At 42.8% G+C, this 22,227-nt stretch overlaps 1 protein-coding gene across 10 annotated transcripts in view; it reads left to right on the forward strand.

Moving 5' to 3' along the window:
* Positions 1-11,142: 11,142 nt before the first annotated feature.
* Positions 11,143-22,227, forward strand: part of LOC126195826 (protein-L-isoaspartate(D-aspartate) O-methyltransferase) — a 67,605-nt gene continuing 56,520 nt past the window's right edge. For 3 of the 10 annotated variants that reach the window (XR_007538615.1, XM_049934471.1, XM_049934473.1), the window contains exons 1-3: positions 11,143-11,450; positions 11,627-11,719; positions 11,805-11,941. Coding sequence is in view for 9 of the 10 variants with exons in the window: in XM_049934471.1 (XP_049790428.1) it covers positions 11,393-11,450; positions 11,627-11,719; positions 11,805-11,941 (288 nt within the window). In the remaining variant the exon portion in view is untranslated. Of the gene's footprint in view, positions 11,451-11,582; positions 11,720-11,804; positions 11,942-22,227 lie in introns of all 10 variants that reach the window. The other 7 variants (XM_049934476.1, XM_049934478.1, XM_049934472.1 and 4 more) reach the window with 6 other exon arrangements.

Below are 22,227 nucleotides of genomic sequence, written 5' to 3' on the forward strand. Positions count from 1 at the left end.
GAGATGATACTCCATATGCACACAATTAGATTAGTAGTCGCTAGTGAGGAACAGTATCAAAAGCCTTCTGGAAATCTAGGAATATGGAATCGATCTGAGATCCCTTGTCATCAGCACTTATTACTTCATGGGAATAAAGAGCTAGCTGTGTTGCACAAGAATGATATTTTCTGAATCCATGTTGGTTATGTATCAATAAGTCATTTTCCTCAAGGTGATTCATAATGTTCGAGTACAGTATATGCTCCAAAATCCTACTGCAAATTGAGGTCAGTGATATGGGTCTGTAATTCAATGGGTTACTCCAATTTCCTTTCTTGAATATTGGTGTGACCTGTGCTACTTTCCAGTCTTTAGGAACAGACCTTTTGTCAAGTGAGCTTTTGTATGTGATTGCTAAGAAAGGTGCTATAGTGTCTGCATACTCTGAAAGGAACCTGACTGGTATACCATCTGGACTGGAAGACTTGCATTTCTTAAGTGATTTGAGTTGTTTTGCAACACTTAGGATATCTACTTTAATGTCGCTTATGCTAACAGCTGTTTTGGTTTCGAATTCTGGAATATTTACTTTGTCTTCTTTCATGAAGGAATTACGGAAAACTGTATTTAGTAACTCTGCTTTAGTGGCACCATCATTGGTAACATTTCCATCACTATTGCACAGTGACGGTATTGACTGTTTCTTGACACTGGTGTACTTTATACATACGAAGAATCTCTTTAGGTTTTCTATCATATTTTGAGACTATGTTTCATTTGAGCTTCCATGAAACTTAGACTGTCTTGGGGATTTTGCGTTCTTCTGAATTTGGCATGCTTTTTTTGTTGCTTCTGCAACAGTGTTCTGACGTGTTTTGTGTACCATGGTGGATCAGTCCCATCTCTAATTAACTTATGCGGTATGAATCTATCTGTTGCTGTCAATACTGTATCTTTGAATTTGAGCCATATCTGGTCTACACTTACATAATTAGCTTGGAAGGAATGGAGACTCTCTCTTAGGAAGGCATCAGCGAATTTTTATCTGCTGTTTTAAAGAGATATATTTTGCATTTATTTTTAGTGGTTTTAGTTGATATGGTTTTGAGCCTCGCCGCAATGACCTTGTGTTCACTAATCCTTGTATCCGTCATGACGCTCTCTATTAGCTCAGGATTATTTGTGGCTAAGAGGCCAAGTGTGTTTTCACACCCATTTACAATTTGTGTGGGCTCATCAACTAATTGTTCAAAGTAATTCTTAGAGAAAGCATTTAGTACAATTTCAGAAGATGTTTTCTGTCCATCACCGGATTTGAACATGTATTTTCGCCAACAAATCGAGGATAGATTGAAGTCTCCACCAATTATAACTGTATGAATTGGGTACTTATTTGAAATGAGATTCAAATTTTCTTTGAACCATTCAGCTATTATATCATCTGAGTCAGGGGGTCGGCAGAAGGAGCCAATTATTATTGTGGTATGGCTGTTGAGTATAACCTCTACCCATAGTAATTCACAGGAACTATCTATTTCAACTTCACTACAAGATAAACTACTACCAACAGACACAAACACACCACCACCAACTTTATTTAATCTATTCTTTCTGAACACAGTTTGCGCCTCTGTAAAAATTTTGGCAGAATTTATCTCCGGCTTTAGCCAGCTTTCTGTTCCTATAATGATTTCAGCTTCAGTGCTTCCTATCAGAGCTTGAAAAGCTCTGGTTCTTTTCCAACACAGCTACAACAATTTACAACTACAGTACCGACTGTTGCTTGGTCGATTCTCGTCACTTCTTTGTCCTGTACCCTTTGAGACTGGAGCCCTTTTTGATCTTTCCTGAGACTGTCTAACCTAAAAAACCATCCAGTCCACGCCACACAGCCCCTGCTACCTGTGTATCCGCCTCCCGTGTGTAGTGGACACCTGACCTATTTAGCGGAACCTGAAGCCGCACCACCCTATGGTAAGTCAAGGAATCTACAGCCTACACAATCGCAGAACAATCTGAGCCTCTGATTCATATGCTCCACTCAGCTCTGTACCAAAGGTCCACAATCGGTCCTGTCGACAGTGCTGCAGATGGTGAGCTCTGCCTTCATCTTGCATCTTGGATGACTTCCCCAGTATGCACACGGAGTGCACATTGGCTTTCTTCCCATCCTTCCTTAGCTGCCATATCCCTAAGGGGCTCCATCACCTGCCTAACACTGGAGCTCACAATGACAAGCAATCACACCCTCAGCGTTTGTCCGGACCTCTCAGGAAGACCGACCACTGCCGCAACAGGCGAGGCCACCCTTGCTGGCTCGGAAGTACTTTCAGCAGTGGGCAGTACCTCAAACCTGTTATGGAGGCATAAGGGGTTCAGCCTTGCAACCAGCACCAACTTTCACCTTCTGCCCAGGGATTTGCGACCCCGCCATAGTTCGCCAATCACCGTCAGGCAAGTGTCGACCGGCAGAGACATCTGAATTCGAGGGTGCAGTGGCATCAGAGATCCCAGGTGATGCTACAGGTTCCCAAGGTGCCAAAGCACTCGCCTCAGGTGTCCCAATGTCACCAAGGCCCAGGGCAACAGCCTGGAGCCTGTCAACCACGGCCAACACGGCTTCCAGCTGTTTACGGATGGTGGCCAATTACCCCTGAATACATACACAACAGGCGTAGTCCCTATCCATCCCTAACAATATTTTTTTCCCCCTCTCTTTTATCTCACAAGCCATTCAAAACAAACAGATGACTGACAACGATGTGAATTTATGCTACACGGGTACTAAAAAGTGATGCTACAACTCTCAAATACTATAATACACCAAAAATTTGCAAATTAAACTACGGAAGTACCCAAAAACATGCAAAGAAATTAAGAATTAAACTACGAAACAACTAAGTGAGCTAGGAGTATGACTTGCTGCTGGCTGCTGCTTATCCAACGGCGGCAGGGAGCTCACAGTGATTGCCACTGGTACCCCTTAGCAGATGCACTTGGGTGACTGCTGGATGCCACACATTTTTAATCTTGCTTCCAAATCTTCGATGATACTGGCACCAGTTACTTCCTTCTACCCATTCCTTGTCTTCCTGTTCTTGAAGAACAGTTTTGGTATGGCACATGGGATGTAGTCTGGCATCTGCATGTGTTCAAGTGCTGCTATTTGGGTGCTCAGCTCATGCATGCTGACCACCAGTTAATCAGTTGTTAGCACACACATGCTGGAGGTAATGGGCAGCCCCATCCCTAGTATGTACAGTCTGGGACTATACATCGTGTTGTCGTTTGCCTCCATGCTGAAAACATTATATTGCAAGCTGTTTGCTAGGCTTATGCTTTATCTGCCAGAATGCTGAAATACAACTCCATGTTAGGTGGTTAAATAATCTGAATGTTAGGCAGAAGTCATTTGAGTCACAACATGCGGATGCAATTTTCTGGCAATAAATCTGTCTGTGCCAACAACTTAAGTTCCTTCAATAACTGTTTGGGATATTTGTCTTTTAATTGTTCATCTCCAAGTAGTCTCTGGAGCCATATCTGCACCATGTGTAAGAAATCTTTGATGAGACAGTTTTTAATTCAATGTATCACTGAGTTTGCAAGAGTTCTTCCACTTGAACTATATGTGTTTCATTTAAGTATGCCACAGTAAAGACAAATGAATATGCACTATCCTTGACACTATGCTGTTGGAAAATGCGCTCTGGTTGTCGAACCATAATTCTGGTCTTGTTGATCATAGTGGTGACAATTTGAAGTGGCTAAGAATCATACCCCTAGTTGGTGTTGTAAATGGCCAAAAGTGCTGAACAGTTGATAAATTTACATCAGAGTACTGTATGGTTGGTGAGCTCTGCTAGATTACCTCTTCCTTGACATCATTGTTGGTACTGACATTAGTCACTGAGTAGCACTTCTGAATACTCTTGCATTCGTTTTATGGGCTTGCCACTGCGGGACTTTTACTTGTAAGCTGCGTGGAAACCTACTCTAACTAGATAAAACACTATCTTGAATAATCCACCTTCATTTCACAATAATTTAACATTGACAAAAGCATTTCACAACTGAGAACTGTGCTTCAAGCTGCTAGAACAAAAGAAAGTAATCTTAAAGATATTACACACTAAGAGTATGCTTCATTGTACATGACTGATAGGTCGATCATTGAGGTTTAGATTAGATTTGTTTTTCATTCCATAGATCCATGCTGAGGAGATCCTCGTGGATGTGGAACATGTCAAATTTTTTTTTCCTCTCTCTGTTGGGAGGAGCACATCACAGAACTGCAGAAACGCAAATCTGTATTTGCAATTCGAGTGTTAGCTGACATAGGTCACTAGAAGGGCATTCCTGGCCAAAATAAGTCTGCTAATGTCAAACAAAGGCCTTAATTTCAGAAAGAAATTTCTGTATAGTAAGAAAGAAGACATTAACAGGAGAAATGGAAATGAGCGTACGGCATTGTGGGCTGGGAGTCCCTCGTTCGGGGAAGTTTGGCCGAGGGCAAATACTTATTGCATCTGATGCCACATTGAGCGACTTGCACTTCAGAGATGGTGATGCAATGATGATGAGGACAACACAACACCCAGTACCTGAGCAGAGAAAAATCTCCTGCCCCAGCCGGGATTCAAACCCGGGCCCCTTGGCATGGTGTTCCGCTGTGCTGACGATTCAGATAATGGGGGCAAACACTGTAGGAGAACCAGAACAGAAGAGAGTCAAAGCATGTGAGATGTGGTGCTACAGAAGTATGCTGAATACTGGAACATCTGAGAATGTATGTTTGGAACACAGTATTGTATGGTAGTGAATCATGGACTGCAGGGAAACCAGAACAAAATAGAGTTAAATTATATGAGATGTGGTGCTACAGAAGGATGCCGGGAATGGGGTGGACTGATAAGCTAAGAAATGAAGAAGTTCTCCTCAAAATTGCTGAAGAAAGAAACATATGGAAAATACTGAGAGGAAGAAGAGACAGGATGATAGGACATGTGTTAACACATCATGGAATAACTTCCATGGTACTTGAGGGAGCTGTAGAGGTAAAAACTGTAGAGGAAGACAAAGATTGAAACACACATCAACAACAACTAATTGAGGATTTAGGGTGCAAGTGCTACTCTAAGATGAAGTGGTTGCACAGGGCAGGAGTTCATGGTGGGTTGCATCAAATAGTCATAAAGGTGATGAAAAATACAGAGATAGGTGTGTGTGTGGGGAGGGGGGGGGGGAGTGAAACAGCCGTCTAAATCTAACCAGAAGCCCTGTATACAGATGAAACACTGAAACTTTCTGACACATTAAAACTGTGTGCCAGACCAAGACTCACACTTGGGACCTTTGCCTTTCACGGGCAAGTGCTCTACCACTGAGCTACCCAATCATGACTCACGACCCATTCTCATGGCTTTACTTCCGCCAGTACATCACCTCCTGTCTTGGTCCGGCACACAGTTTTAATCTACCAGGAAGTTTCATATCAGTGCACCCTCTGCTGCAGAATGAAAATTTCATTCTGGAGATGAAACACTGTCTACCACTGATCATGGCCAAATTCAGTGGCTGGAGATCAAACAAAGGAAGATATTAAGAAAAATCCTAAGCCCACACTACACAATGACAAACTAAACCACATCAGAAATGAAACCCCATACCAAAAAATTCTCAGACAAAATGAGGAAAAGAAGAATTGATTTTTATGGATATATCCTCAGAATGAACCCAAATTGACTAACCCAAAATTTTTTACCACTTCCACAGCAGAAAAACCAAACCAAATTCATTTAAGGAAACAGAGAAGGTCTTGTGGGAGTATCAGTCAGGATGCACTCTCCAGAGACCTTCCGCCACAAGAAGAGAATGATCCTTGGACTGTACAGAGAGAGGGTGGTGTGGTCTGAGTCTTGATCCGAGGCAGTTGCATATATTTGTGTTAGCTAATAAAGTTTATGTAAATGTATACACTGCATTTGTTATTCATGGTGGTCATAAGTACCAGCTCATACTGTGATTTATCCACATTGATGCCCCGTGTCAGTCATGAAATGCACAGTTCTTCGTATTTTTGCCACTTTTCATCATAACAATACAGCTATTACTATCACAAAACATTCTGACCAGTGCACTGCATCTGGATTGCAGTGCAGAATGTGAAGTGTTCTCAGTGTACATAGAAAGTGTTGAAAACCAAGTGCACTGAGAACTCGAGACTTGCACCTACTAACGTCATCAAACCTTTGATACATCAGCAGTGCCTACCATTTATGAATCCATTCTCACACTGTGAGTAAAACTACATTAATAATAGTGTTACCAGTGGACAATGATCCCAGAATGTTTGTAGGAACATTTTCACATCATCTGTGCCTTCTGCATTGTGTATACAATGGGAACATTTCCACAGCACCCTGCAACAACCATTTGTGTGTCACAAACAATGGCAGGCATGTTTCCTCACACTAAGGACCTGCTTTTAGATTTGGAAGACAGTGCCTTCATGGGCAGTGTTCTTGTTCAAAACTTAGTGTAACATATATGTGACACAAAATGCATGCCTTCCACATCATGAAACACAAGCATCTAGATACTCACCATTCTGCTGCAACAAACCAGGCTCTACGCACAATCGACAGCCTCCTTGCCTGCCGCAAGAGGCAATGTTGAAAATTCAGCCTTCGCTTTGTGTCTGTAGCTTAGTACACACCTCAAATTGCCACCTTTTGATGTTACGAACTCCACCTTGTGGTTCATCATGATGGACAATTATTTTGTGGCACCAGGAGTCCTTAATGATGATGCTAGATGCATTAGTTAACTCTGCCATCTAGGGGGTCAAGCAGAAATCGTTAGTGATGTCATAATGTCACTGCCCCAAATGAACAAGTACAACACAGTAAAGTTCGCAATCCTACAATGTGTCTATGTACCCCTGAACAACAAATACAGAAACCTATGTCCGATTAAAAGATACACATCTTGAGACATCTCCAAGCAACTATAGACTGTGTCTCCATGCTGGGCATAGTATTATGGAATCTAACAATGGTTAAACTACCATTTGGACTACAACTAGTCATGATTATGAATGAGTCTGGACCTCTTGACAAACAGCTCATGCTAGCCAACCTCACGTTCCCCATCATCCATTACCATCAATTAATAAATGAGAATGATGACATGACAGGCAGCAGTCAGATGTTATCGTCTTCAACTCCAACCACTGCCATCAGAGCCAGCTTAACACAACCTGAAGGTGACATTATATCTCCATGTCCAGCACCAATATGCCACAGCAAGAACGCCCTGCCCCTACCACAGGACAAGGAAATGTGCAGTGATACAACCTCTTCACAACTGTTATTCTGATGGTTTCATACTGCCTTTAGGCAGACAGTTCAGCAAAACATAGTTGCCTATCATCCTCGCATGTTGCACAGGCTCATGTCACCTCTATGGCACCCCTGGATGAATGCCTCTTCATTCAAAACCTAACTTGCCTCTTCATTCAAAACATAACTATTAAACAATTCTTCCTTGTGGATATGGGCTCTGATCTTAGTTCCTTGCCCCATGACAGCACACTCAGTTTTGATCCATCATTGACTATTAGTCTACACTCCGCAGATGACTCGGATATCTCCACCACCGCATACAAAATTCAGCTTACATTGGATTTACAATGTACAGTTTGTGTGCAAGCCTATTATCAGCATGGACTTCCTATGCCACTACAAACTTTCGCCCAATGTAGTTCATATGACATTAACATACCACACTGCCATGGCTTGGGTTTGAGGATGGTTCTCTAAGACTTCACCTACTACACATCATTCTGCAGGACATGTTTCTACACACAAGTCTACGACAGAAACAATCTGCCAGTGCATCTCTATGATTCAAAGCATTATCTCCACTCAGCAGCAATACAAAGACTGCTTCACAGAAGCACGACTAATTCTCAATAAAAATTCTGACCTCCGCCACTACATCAATCCATCAGGAGCTGAACTTGCAACAGCACACACACATATACTTGAGCTTGCTTCACAAAGGCCAGCTGTGACAAATGGGACGCAACCCCATGCCACACACCCACCTCACACCTACAGCCAGATTTCATAGGCATGCCACGTGCAAATGCCGGATGTCAACAATCACTTCAAAATGGTCACAGCATACAAGGTGCCTACTTCCTCCTCTCTACCTGCCACATCATCAGTCTCAATACAGCACTCACCACATGCCACAGCCATTGCCGTTGCCTGACAACAACACACCCCTCAAGGTCGGTATGCCATTACCTGCAGTGTTAGTAAATAGTGCACTAGCCACTGTCGGATACTCCAAAAAGGACTGCAGACGTTTGTTATCTTGCTTCACGGCAACTCCAAGACAATCTCCCTCTCCAGTCTCAATTATGACTGGGTCCAACAAGACACTCTGGCTGCATCGCATCCCAAGGGCGACACTATTGTCAGCCAAAGCACATTCCAGCTCTGTTCGCCACCAGCACAGTCACCTCTTAATGACTGATCTAATGATCTGCCACCACATCCAACTTTGCTGTCCAGGACACATTACGGCCACCCACGACATCCCCTGCAGCACCTGGTGCCCTAACACATCTACAATCTATTCATCAATTATGTCAATCACTCAGGAAACGCTCTGGCCATGGCTACTCAAGCGCCAGCCGCAACACAACCAGTCAACCACACCTTCACCTTCACCCCCTCATCTACCGCTATACTCGACGCCGCACCACAACATATGCAAGGTGCAGCCCCCACAAAAAACCGTCCTGTCATGTCTCCCAATGTGTCAGCAACGACATGACTGCTCAAGCGCAGCTGTGCCGACCGCACATGAGGACGCAACTAGCCCACAGAGCTCCACACTCCCGACGGAGGGTTCTGTGGGAGTATCAGTCTCCTCTCAGTTTCCAGAGACCCTGGTCTACGAGAAAAAAAAGATCTTTGGACTGTGAAGAGAGTGGGTAGTAAGATCTGAGTCTTGGTCTGAGTCAGTTGTGTGTGTTGTTGGTGGCTGATAAAGTTTACGCAGATGTATCTACTGCATTCTTTATTTATGGTAGTCGTAAATATCAGCCCATACTACGATCTACCCACAGACTTAAAAGAACTCCATGTCACAGAAAATACGCTCACATATGAAAGCGAAAAAAAAGTAACCCAAGATAAGAGAGAGAATATTCTAGTGAAAATCAAAACCAAACAATACTCCAAATATCTGTAGAAGAAAGTAAAGCCAGATCAGAAAGAATGAAACAATACTGGGCTAACAGTAAGGCTAAGATCATTAAAAAGTGACTGATGTAGCGTAGGTCTACCTCAAAGACTGATAAAAGAAGTAGATACTAATATTTTCAAAAACGTATGCTTAGGTTTCTTGGACTACATCCTCGTAATGTATTTCATCGGCAAGAAATGTGCTGCACTGTATGGTAGAAACAGATATAATACAGTGCTATACCTGTGCTTCTTTACCTAAGAAATTCCGGGCAGAACTATTTAACGTATTAATTTAGCTTATCTGGCAGCAAACAATAATTACACGTTCCTTATTGCGCAACAATAAACAAAGCGAAAATATGCAAAATATACCAACTCATACACAATGGAAAATGCTTCCACCACCACGTTGAGTGTCAATTTAGTATGTGCAAACATTACTTCTGGTGTTAGCAGATCATTGTTGCTTGTTTGAAATCACATATATAGGTCTTTGTGAGACCAAGGCATGAAGTGTTTAATGTACTCCAGTTTTAGGACTCTCCAGCAGTCAGAACTGTACCGAGATAGTTCTACATCATTGGCAGATCTGCCGAAGTTGCCCACCCCCCACTCTTCTAAAATTTAAATAATTTCTTTCCGTAGTTTTTCCTACAGATTTAGCAAATTTTGTGAATTTGTTAATGGATTTAACGAGAATGCAGCTTTATTGAAAAATATAACTGGAATCAGTTCCCATGAACAGCAATCTGTCGTTTCACTTGTGCTTTGAAAGTCATGGGTCGAAATGCTGGTGTTTGTCGATGACGTTATCTGAATGCAATCCTGTAAGTTATCTGAACATTTGTCACGGAAGAAGCTCAAGTTTCGGAGCAAAAGCACTGGCTGTAGGTGCAAGAATATTATTGCGGTCCGATGTAAGGCTTCTTCACGTAGGCAGAATGTAGGAACACGAAGGACAGGTGACCTAAATGTACCTCTCCTGATTGTTAAGCCAGTTTTCTATCTTGCACTTTTCTCCGGGCAGTTTTGCGCCCCCCTCTTTGCCTGCGCCCTTGGCGTGGACCTATCTGGGCCACGCTCTCGACACGGCCCAAAGACGTTGTACGACCCTGTCTGCCGTGTTATCATCTGAACTGTACCCGGGAAAAAGATTGAGTGCTGTGCCTTTATTGTTGTGTCAGCAGCAAACAGTTTTCACAAGCAAGTTCACAGTACGCATATGATCAGATCGATAGTCCAAACAAGTTAACAGCACGCATATGATCAGATCGATAGTCCACCCAAACTCTCGTTTCGCATGCCACGATATAAATTCCTCAATCTTAATTGTTATAGAAGCAATAATTCGGTTACCACATTTTGACATATAGTTTACGAACTCTTGAATCAAGAATTTCGAAAACAGGCATTGAAATTCCAACAAGACAAAAATTAATATTATCTTGAGACGTTACAGATTTAACCTAGTATCCCGCATTGCTTTATGTCGATAAATCTTGGTCATACTGAACAGCTTTGTATACCCTAAAAACTGACGGAGCATTTTGATTATATAAAAAAAAATCATGTGATTATAGTTGGCGGAAATCTCTCCTACTATCGTGAAAACGCTGTTTACAGAAGAAAATTGAGGTCACTGCATTTAAAAGAGAGTTTACAATTCTTTTAAATGAGGTATTCTAACTTTCAGGTACTGTTACGTTGTCGACCTGCCACGAACCTACTTTTTCCGCATTTTAATTTTCCCTATTGAGGGGACTGGACAGGCGACTGAGAGATTTCAAATTTTATTTTTTCTGTCTGGAGAGATTTCTTCCACTGAGAAATTCAAAGTATACACACTTCCGTTATTTACTGTTATAGACGTTACAGGAAACCCAAAGAACTAGTAAAGCTTGGAGATTTTTAATGCCTTGATCCCAAGTGACATTACTGGAGACGTCTGTTATTATTCTCACAACACTATCTTTGGCCAAATTTCGGTTCTGCTGCTGCAGTTGAAATTGTAGTTCTGCGGAAATTCACAATCGGATTGTTAGCATTAGAAGCTGCAAGTTGGTAAACATTTACAACATTTTTGCGTATTTCAGTTGTTTCGTCTGCTAAATACGTCGTCGCAATATGCTTGATAGGCTGCTGTCATGGTCGGACAAATTTTAAGTCGTCAGTTGCCCTTAGACAGTTTACGTACAATAGCAGGTTAGTGCAACTGTTATGGTAAGAAGTGTTATGAATTAGAGCCGTCACTGTGTAAAATACGCAGTGTGCTTGTATGAGACTTGCTATGTTTTTCTTCATAAAACCATATATAATGGTTTCAAAATCTTGCAGGTTAGCAGCTCCTATGACTCACTTCTTCGCTCTTGTTGCTGTAGGTTGTGTTTTTTACTTGAGCTTCAACCGTCAGTTCGCGATGGCTTGGAGGTCTCACGGAAAAAATAACAGTGACATGGTCCGCAATTTACGCGGTAATTATTTCCGTTTGGTAGTTGCGCACCGGTATTCAATAATGTGTTTATAGAATATTTTATTGTATATTGTTTGTCTGTGCAGCTAATGGAATAATTCGTAGTAAGATTGTGGAAGAAGTTATGGAGCAAGTGGACCGTGGAAAATACGCGAAATTTAACCCATACATGGATGCACCTCAAGGGATTGGTTATGGCGTAACTATCAGCGCCCCTCACATGGTAATTTGGTACATTATATTCCTGCTCGAAGGGCAACCTATCTGTCTAGAATAATATTAAAATTTACGTACTTTTAAGAAATTACTAAGCATAAAGGTTTGTGCAAACAATACTGTACCTTTTTACTCTTTAAATTCGATCGGTAAGCAGCAACACTCCAATTATTCTTGAAATGTCGTGATTCAGCAGTAACATACTCTGTGTCCGTAAGGCAACACGGAATTTAACATAATGCTATTATTCTTCTGAGCTGTTTTTCGTGTTTCATCTGGAATAATGAGCTACGAAATTCTGTAACTCTCAGCAAACTTAACAATTATGTTTTGAAAATATGAACAGTCACTGGATGTTGATTGTCATGAAAAGTTATAAAGTGGAAAGACTGCTAACTGTGAGTTATGATATTAATGTTGGAAATTCTTAGACTACCAAAAGTATTTTTATATGAAGATGAGATAATTCGATTTTTTTTTTCTTTTTAAATAATTTACTCTGTAACCCACATCCTGAATATTCACATGCTCGGGAAGTGGGAACTGCACACTGAACTGTTGATGGTGGCCATTTGAAAGAATTTGCTGGAACCATGAGATATCATAAAGGAGACGGTTACACCTTGTAGTACATGTGAGATACTAATTATTTGTCCCACCCACCACTGCTTGTCATAGAGACAAGAAATTGAGTTGCTCACAACAAAGTCTTCTAAAATATACTGAAGCCTCTGAATTTCACACACAGTGACAGGTTGCATTGCATGGAGAACTGTTCTTGGAATGTATATGCCACTCCAGGCTGCAACCCAGTAGGGACTTCACTGAATTTTTACCAGTGGCATCATAGGAGATTACCGTTGTTGTTGTGTATATGTGTGTGCGTGTCCCCCCCCCCCCCCCCCCAATGTACGTTCATTTAAAAGTAAGAGTTCCATGTTTTGTAATAGTTTTGAAATGACCTATACGAATCCAATAGCACCTCTTATAGCATTAAGAGCTTCGCGCTGGAGATAAAATCTTGTTGCTAGATGTATGGGGTTCCCCGAGGTTCAATCTTAGGTCCACTACTGTTTCTCATATATTAAACTATCTTCTGTCTAGGATACAACAAGCAAGAATTCAGTTCTTTTTGCAGATGACACTAGTATTGGAATCAGTCCAAGCATACATACAGAAACGGCAAAAAAGTTCTTTAAAAGTACTAGTTTCTTGCAAATGGTCTCACCCTCAATTTTAAAGAGACAAATCATATTTATTTCTGCATATCAAGAGGTACTACATCAGTGAAGAGTGTAACACATGGTGAGGAAATAATGAATAGCGTGGAAACTTCAAAATTCTCAGGGGTCTATATTGATGAGAATTTAAATTGGGGAAAAAACACATTTTGGAATCCATAAGGCAATTTCGTTCAGCCACATTTGTGCTTGGAGTCGTTGCAAATCTTGGGGAGAGACAAATCAATAAGTTAACATATTTTGCATGTTTTCATTTGATAATGTCATATGGAATAATGTTCTAGGGTAGCTCTTCTTTAAGAAAGCCCTCATAGCTCAAAAGAGTGCTGTAAGAGTGAATAATCATCTTATAGGCATCTGTTTAAGGAGTTGTGCATTCTGTCTACTGCTTCACAGTATCAATATAAGATTAAAAAGCAAACCTGTTGCAATAAACGTTACATATATTGACCTAGGTTTCAACAACTACTGGGGGTATCAGCATTACATTGCTAAAAAGCAATAGTCAGAATTTGGAGCAGCAATGCTCAACTCAAAAATAAAACAAAACATTGTAGCCTTTGCCACGTGTACCCAGCTGGGAACATCAGACAGTGTTGTTGAATAACAGCCATTTTCAAAACTGTAAGGCTTCACTATATATTTATTCCCTCATGAGGTTTGTTGTTAATAATCCACTAAAGTTCAAAAGGAATAATGAGGGACATAATTACAACACCAGAAGGAAAAACTCCATTCATTACTCCACATTAAGGTTTCTTTAGCACAAAAGGGGTACACAGTGCTGCAACAAAAATTTTTGGTAACTTACCCAGTGATATGAAATAAAATTTGATAACTAACTGATAAAGTCTCTCCTTGGCAGCACCTTCCATTATGTAGAATCTGTTGAAGAATTTCCATTATTGTTACGTGTAAAAGGTGGTGCGTAGGAATTACTAACTCACATATGTATGTCATTTTGTAAAAATAAATAAGTCTTAGAAATGTTCAGAATGTAACAGTATGTGAATGTTAAATGACTCATTCCACATCATTACAATCTATCGTGCAAAATGATCTATGGAACATTACAGAGACCTCCTGCCCCATCACATGCACTTTTCCGATCTATTGTAGAAAATATGCATTTTTTGTCTTAATTCCTGTACAGCGTTTTCCAGGCTCATAAAGCTGAAAGCGGTTTTTAAAATTTGATGCTGCACCTTCAGTCACATACACATGTTTAGGAAATATATGACCTCTAGATGCTGTATTGTCAATTATCATGCTGCCAGCATAGCATGCATGTGCACCGTCATGAATGAGGTCACTGACAATAGTAAAACTGTGTGATGTTCCAAAAAAGTGAGAAACATCTGTGAATATTGACATTTGTGATGTGTGCCAATAGAAACTTGGAACTTCATTCTGCAAAGCATCAGACCAGTTCTTATCAAAGTCTAAATGAATAACTAATGTTTCAGTATTCTGCAAAGTGGCTAATTTTATTTCTGTTATGACCTGGCTCAGAATGCTGTGGATATAATGCTGAGCTATTCCTTTCATGACCCAATGCCTAACCCCTGTAACAAACTTCCTTAGCTCCACTGTCTTCATCAACAACTCCCCTCCCTCCCACAGTGCATAGGTTATGTCACTGTCCATATCCTGAAGGTATAACACTTCAGTGGTCGTCCCTTAAACACCAAGACGCACTGCACACTCCTCAACCATTTCTCTTGTGGCTCTTGACACCTACACAAAAACATCTAAACAAAAGCATCAGGTCACCATCTCTGTGTACTTCAGTCCTGTGGCACTGCTTTTGGTGGAAAAAACAAGTTTGATTAGTGTAGTAAATACATGTGCATACTCCCTTCACTGGCTGGCATTTTACACATTTTGGTTCTAAGGATAATTATTTTGTGAGACCAGTTTATAAATTTGGGTTCTCCTTTCCCATTAGGAGATATGCTGCTTTTACTGATCTTGTTGTGTATCGTTTTGCCTTTTTAACTTTTCCACTATTTTCATTAACAGAGAAGATATCAGCCTGATTTGGCATCATTTGGGTAATATTCCAGAGCAACATTAAACATATCATATTGTAATGGATGGTCACAGTAGGAATCTGACATGCTCAGATACCTTTTTCGGTCTTCTTTTTATGAGCTTTCGAAGTAAATAATGTGAGGAAGTGGGTATGTATTTCTGTATCTGCTGTTTGGCGTAACTATCTGGTATCAGATCAGTGTCGATAATTGTACCTTCTCAGTATAGGTGGGTGCCAAGATAGCAGTGTTTAGGTTCTTCAGTGCATATATGACTACTTTCGGTTTCTACATTATACATTTCACAAAGTTTTGAAGATGTTGCTTGTGTACAACTTATTTCAATTTCTTCTACTTTTCTTTGTGCATACTATTTTCTTCTTTTCCATCTTACCTTGTCTGGGTGTTTAAGGGGGGAGGGGGGGGGGTCTATATGAGGGACTGAAACAGAAATGCTAACATTCAATGCATCAATAACTTCCCAGGAATCTGCACTGTCTTCTTCAGTTTCACATTCCAGTGATTGTGATTGTTCAGGTGGGTTATCACTAAGTTTCTTGCTGGAGTGAGTAACTACTAACACATTAACCAAACAATATACATTTTGTGAGAGAGGTTTTAGAGAAAATAATGAAAAAAACATAGAAATGCATTTTTTAATTTTTTGTAATAAATATTTACATAATATAGCTAGCTATAACAGAGAAGTGTTGTCTATATCAATTGTCTCTGGTAACAATAAGGAAGTTCTGTGACTTTCCAAATTAGTAAAAAAATTAAATTTTTGTGTGTTTACTACTTAGGTTTGTAATTAAAAAGAAAATGCATAATTATGTATGTGTGTCAATTAAATTTGAACATTTAAAGAGGGAGCTTTGAAGCAAAATATCTGCCAGGTCTCTGTACTATCAACCTTGGTTAATTAGTTATATTTCTTTTTAGTTCTGTACTGTTTTAAGAGTTATTTACAAAATATACGTTTTTCGAAGAACTATACCATTTACAAAAACAGATAAAATGAAAAAATCCTGTTTCTTAATACACTTGGTACAGAGGTCTAACATTTTTTTGGAGAAACTGACATGCCCTATATGATTTGAGATTAAATTGCCTGACTGCATTTTCTAATTATGTTTTTAGGCATCTATCCAACAATGTCTTGACAATCACATAAGCAGATCATAAATCAACCTGCTTCCCCCCTGCAGGTCCAGGGGTTAGAATAGGCCTGAGGTATTCCTGCCTATTGTAAGAGACTACTGAAAGGAGTCTCACACATTTCGGCCTTTAAGTGATGGTCCCCTGTCGGGTTTGGCCCCCATCTTTCTAAATTTTCCCGAAGAGCGAGCCAATTGGGGAAGATCGCCTTACATGGTGCATTGTGTCCATCTTGCATTGCAATCCCCCTCATTCTTCATCTCTTGGGCGAGGACACCTTCCTGGGTGTGTTTTCCACCATGCACTGTGCGGTGTCGCTTTCTGTGCCGACGATGACCATGGACTTCTTAGCATCTCATCCAGCACAGTAGCCAGTCCATTGTGGTGGGGCCGCCATGTACCCTGTTGGTTGTAGCTCCCTTACAACACAGTGATCGCTCTTTTGATGATGCCTGTGCCGTTAACTCCCCACATTTGCCATGGAGTACCTAGATGCCCATCTCCATGGGGCATCGGGACTCCCGGCAATGGCCACCTGCCAGGTGGCCCTTGCTGAGGCTGGGTGGCACCTGTGTGGTGGGCCCCTGGTTGGAGTGGGTGGCATCAGGGCGGATGACACGCCATGAAGCATAGTACGTCATCTCTTGCTGGTGGTCCGCCACCAGCAGTCTCTAAGCGGGCAAAGTCTAACTTCAGTGCTAAGAAATATTACCCCAAATTGTTCCCTTCACTGGCCTTACCATGGGAGGAATGTCAGGCTAAGGATAGCAGCGAAGCTTATTCACCCCGGTACCTCATATGTACGAGAGTTGATGGGGAATCTTTCATGTCCATGAAGCCTCAGTTTTTAGTGGAACATTTGGAGAATAAGTTTGGGGAGGTGGAGGGCTTGTCCAAAATGGGCTATGGATCAGTCTTGATAAAAACAGCATCCTCCGCCCAGTCAGGGGCATTACTCACTTGTGACAAGTTGAGGGATGTTTCTGTTACCATCATGCCCCATAAGAGCTTAAATATGGCACAGGGTATTACATTCCACTGGGACCTTCTTTTGCTGTCTGACAACGAGCTATGTGCCAATTTAGAGGGGCAAGGTGTTCATTTCGTCTGGCACGCCCATAAAGTCCGTGGGATAATCAGGTTGCCACTGGTGCCTTCATATTGGCCTTCGAGGGTGACACGTTGCCTGAGAAGGTCAAGGTGATGGTCTACCGCTTTGACATCAAGCCATATATCCCTCCCCCGATGCAGTGTTGGAAGCTGAGCCATATGGCTTCCCGCTGTACTTCCAGTGTCACATGTCAAGATTGTGGATGTCCATCACATCCCAATACTCCACGTGCCCCACCTCCCATCTTTGTGACCTGCAAAGAGCATCATTCACCTTGCTCACCAGACTGCAGAATTTTACAGAAAGAGAGGAAAATCATGGAATATAAGACCCTGGACCGACTGACCTACACTGAGACTAAGAGGAAATTTCAGCGCTTACATCCTCTGGCTTGACCTCCTCTTACATCGCTGCTATGAGAACAATTGTTGCCCCATCAGTTCTTCGCATTCCTGTCGCATCTCAGAACCAGAAGACTACACCTGCTCCCTTGATGGTAGGGGGTACTTCCCTCCCTGTTGCTCCTGCACCACCTACTTCTGGAGCAACATCCCCCTCCCCCACCCCCTCCAACCATTGGGGACATCGGTCCCCACTTCTGAGCCGGAGAAGCATGAGTCCTCTTCAGCTCGTCTCACTAGGAAGGGGACTCCCTCAGGTCAAGTGACGACCTGTGTGATAGTGACCATTTCCCAGTCTTCCTGCCACTGCCCTGGCATCAGGCCCATGGAAGCATACCCAGATGGGCTTTAAACAAGGCAAACTGGGAAACTTTCATGTCTGCTGTTACTGTTGAATCTCTCCCACATGGTAACATCGATGTGATGGTTGAGCAGGTGACTACAACAATTGTTTTTGTTGCAGAAAACACGATTCCTCGCTCTTTAGGATGCCCTTGGCGAAAGGCAGTCCCTTGGTGGCTGCCGGAAGTTGCTGAAGCAATTAAGGAGTGTCATAGCTCTACAGTGGCATCCTTCCCTGGAGCACCTCATAGCCTTTAAACACCTCCATGCCCGCATATGCCGACTTATCACACGACAGAAGCAGGAATGTTGGGAGAGATAAGTCTCCACCATTGGGTGCCATACGTCACCTTCCCAAGTCTGGGCAAAGATGAAACGTGTTTTTGGGTACCAGACCCCAACAGGTGTTCCTGGTGTTAACATAAATGGCGTTTTATCTACCGACGCAAAAATGATTGCCGAGCACTTTGCTCGAGCCTCTGCGAGGGAGAATTACCCCCCCCCCCCCCCCCCAGCTTTTCGACTCTCAAACGTCGGCTGGAAGGGAAAGTGCTCTCATTCACTACATGCCACAGTGAATCCTATAACACCTCATTTACAGAGTGGGAGCTCCTCAGTGCCCTTGCACATTGCCCGGACACTGCTCCTGGGCCAGATCAGATTCACAGTCAGATGATTAAGCATCTCTCATCTGACTACAAGTGACATTTCCTTGACATTTTCAACCGGATCTGGTGCGATGGCATCTTTCCATCGCAATGGGGGGAGAACACCATCATTCTGGTGCTCAAACCTGGTTAAAACCCACTTGGTGTGGATAGCTGATGGCCCATCAGCCTCACCAATGTATTTTGTAAGCTGCTGGAATGTATAGTGTCGGTGCTTGAGTTGGGTCCTGGAGTCACGTGGCCTACTGGCTCCTTGTCAGGCCGTCTTCTGCCAGGGTCGCTGTACCACTGATAATCTTGTGTCCCTCGTGTCTGAGATGCCAAGGTGGTTGCCACCTTTTTTTGATTTACAAAAAGCGTATGACACCACCTGGCAACATCATATCCTTGCCACATTGTATGAGTGGGGTCTCCAAGGCCCGCTCCCGATATTTATCCAAAATTTTCAGTCTCTTCGTACTTCCCACGTCCAAGTTGGAGCTTCCCATAGTTCTCCCCATATCCAAGAGATTGGGGTCTCGCAGGTCTCTGTATTGAGTGTGTCTCTATTTTTATTGGGCATTAATGGTGTAGCAGTAGCTGTAGGGCCATCTGTCTCACCTTCTCTGTACGCAGAGGACTTCTGCATTTCGTACTGCTCCACCAATACTGGTGTTGCTGAGCAGCACCTACAGGGAGCCATCCACAAGGTGCAGTCATGGGCTCTAGCTCACGGTTTCCAGTTTTCATCTGCAAAGTTGTGTGTTATGCATCGTACTGTTTATCCAGAACCAGAACTTTATCCTACTGATGATCCACTCACTGTCATGGAGGCATATCGATTCTTAGGACTGGTTTTTGATGCCCAATTGACTTGGCTATATCACCTTTGTCAGCTTAAGTGGAAATGCTGGCAGCACCTCAATGCCCTCCACTGCCTGAGCAACACCCACTGGGGTGCAGATCACTCTACGCTGCTGCAGCTCTACAGAGCACTTGTTCAACCCCGCCTTGACTATGGGAGTGTGGTTTATGGTTCGGCAGCACCCTCAGCGTTGCGTTTACTTGACCCAGTGCACCACTGTGGCATTCGCCTAGCGACAGGTTCTTTTATAACGAGTCCGGTGACCACTGTCCTTGTGGAGGCCGGAGTCCCTCTGTTGAAGGTTAGACATGCACAACTGCTCGCCAGTTATGTTCTACATTTTCTTAGATCTCCTGCACATCCGAATTACAGTCTCCTTTCCCCACCCGCGGCAGCCCGTCTCCCCCATCAGCAGCCCAGGTGAGGACTAAAGATTGCGGTTTGCATTCAATCCCTTCTGTCTGAACTGGAGTCCTTCCCTTTACCACCTATACTTGAGATCCATTCACGTACACCTCCATGGTGTACACCTAGGCTGCGGCTTTGCCTGAACCTTTCACGTGGCCCTAAGGACTCAGTTAACCCTGCGACTCTTCGCTGTCACTTCCTCTCGATTCTCGGCATGTACCAGGGCCATGATGTGGTTTACACTGATGGCTTGATGGCTGATGGTCACTTTCGCTTTGCCTATGTTCATGGAGGACATATAGAATAGCACTCCTTGGCTGATGGCTACTGTGTTTTCACTGCAGCAGAGCTGGCGGCCATATTTCGTGCTCTTCAGCACATCCGCTCATGCCCATGTGAGTCATTTCTCCTGCGTACTGACTCCTTGAGCAGCCTACAAGCTATCGATCAGTGGTACCCTTGTCATCGTTTGGTAGCGACCATCCAGGAGTCCATCTATGCCCTAGAACGGTCCAGTTATTCAGTGGTGTTTGTCTGGACCCGAGGTCACGTCGGAATGCCAGGCAACGAACTTGCTGGCAAAACAGGCTAAGCGGAAACCGCTTCTGGAGATGGGCATCTCTGAACCTGACCTGCATTCTGACTTACGCCGCAGGGTTTTTCGGCTTTGGGAGACAGAATGGCATAACAGTACACACAACAAACTGCGTGTCATTAAGGAGACTACAAATTTGTGGAAGTCTTCCATGCAGGCCTCTCGCAGGGAATCAGTTGTCCTCTGCCGGCTCCGCATTGGCCATGCTTGGGCGAATCATGGTTACCTCCTGCACCTTGAAGACCTGCCTCAATGTTGGTGCGGCGCCCGGTTGACAGTGGCCCATCTTCTGGTGCACTGTTCCACTTTGACTACCCAGTGACGGAACCTTGGGTTGCTGGACTCGTTGCTGCCAATTTTACCTGACAACGCCTCATTGGCTGATTTAGTTTTGCGTTTTATTTGTGAGGGTGAGTTTTATCATTTGATCTAAGTTTTAGCGCGTTTCCTTTGTCCCTCTGTGTCCTCCACCCTAGTGCTTTTGGGGTGGATGTTTTAATGTGTCACAGAGTGGCTGGCTTTTCCTTTTTATTCTCGTGGTCGGCCAGTCATATGCTCTCTTGTTTTTACCCCTTCTACTTGTTTCTTGCTTCTCTCTCTCTCTCTCTCTCTCTCTCTCTCTCTCTCTCTCTCTCTCTCTCTCTCTCTCTCTCTCTCTCTCTGTGTGTGTGTGTGTGTGTGTGTGTGTGTGTGTGTGTGTGTGTGTGTGTGTGTGGTCCTTTATTTTCCCTCCATAGCAGTGTTGGTTGTCCTTCTGTCATTCTTCCGGTTCTTCCTTTCTCCTGTTATTGTGCTGTATGTCTCCTTTCTTCTTTCTGTTCCTCTTTCCCTTGTGTAATTGTAGTTTGGTCCCCTTCCTCCCACCCCACCAACCAATTGACCTGCTTGCCCAATAACTTTTGAATTTTTTTGGTCATAATATAATATGGAATGGTTTACTTAGGAGCTGTTTACTTCATAGAGAAGCATCTGCTCACTTAAATTTTCACAGCAGACCAAAGTATGGCACATATCTACATGAAAAGGCTCTCTTGATGGTGCCATCATACTTGACTCATGTTCAGGAGGATAACGGTTCGAACCTGCATCCGACCATCCTGATTTAGGTTGTCCGTGATTTCCCTAAATCACTTCAGGTAAATGCCAGGATAGTTCCTTTGAAATGGCATGGCTGACATCCTACCCGGTCCTTCCATGATCCAATGGGACCGATGGCCTCGCTATTTGGTTCCCTCCCCCGAACCAACCAACCAACCTATGCCATAAAGGACTGATTGTGCCATTTTGTATTGTGTTGAGTGGTCTTTAGTAAGGCAGGCCTACTTCTTGCTGAAGCTACACACTATGACACAGAGAAGTTTGTTCTTCATAATTGTATTACATTTAAATTGAGTTATGTTTAACATCTACTTTACCAAGTACCTATCCTCTGCGTATGTTCCTGAATCAGTAGTTCTTATGTGGGACTGTAACTATGACTGACATTGAAGTG

Source organism: Schistocerca nitens, chromosome 7 (genome assembly GCF_023898315.1).
Source record: "Schistocerca nitens isolate TAMUIC-IGC-003100 chromosome 7, iqSchNite1.1, whole genome shotgun sequence".
In the NCBI taxonomy this organism is placed as follows: domain Eukaryota; kingdom Metazoa; phylum Arthropoda; class Insecta; order Orthoptera; family Acrididae; genus Schistocerca; species Schistocerca nitens.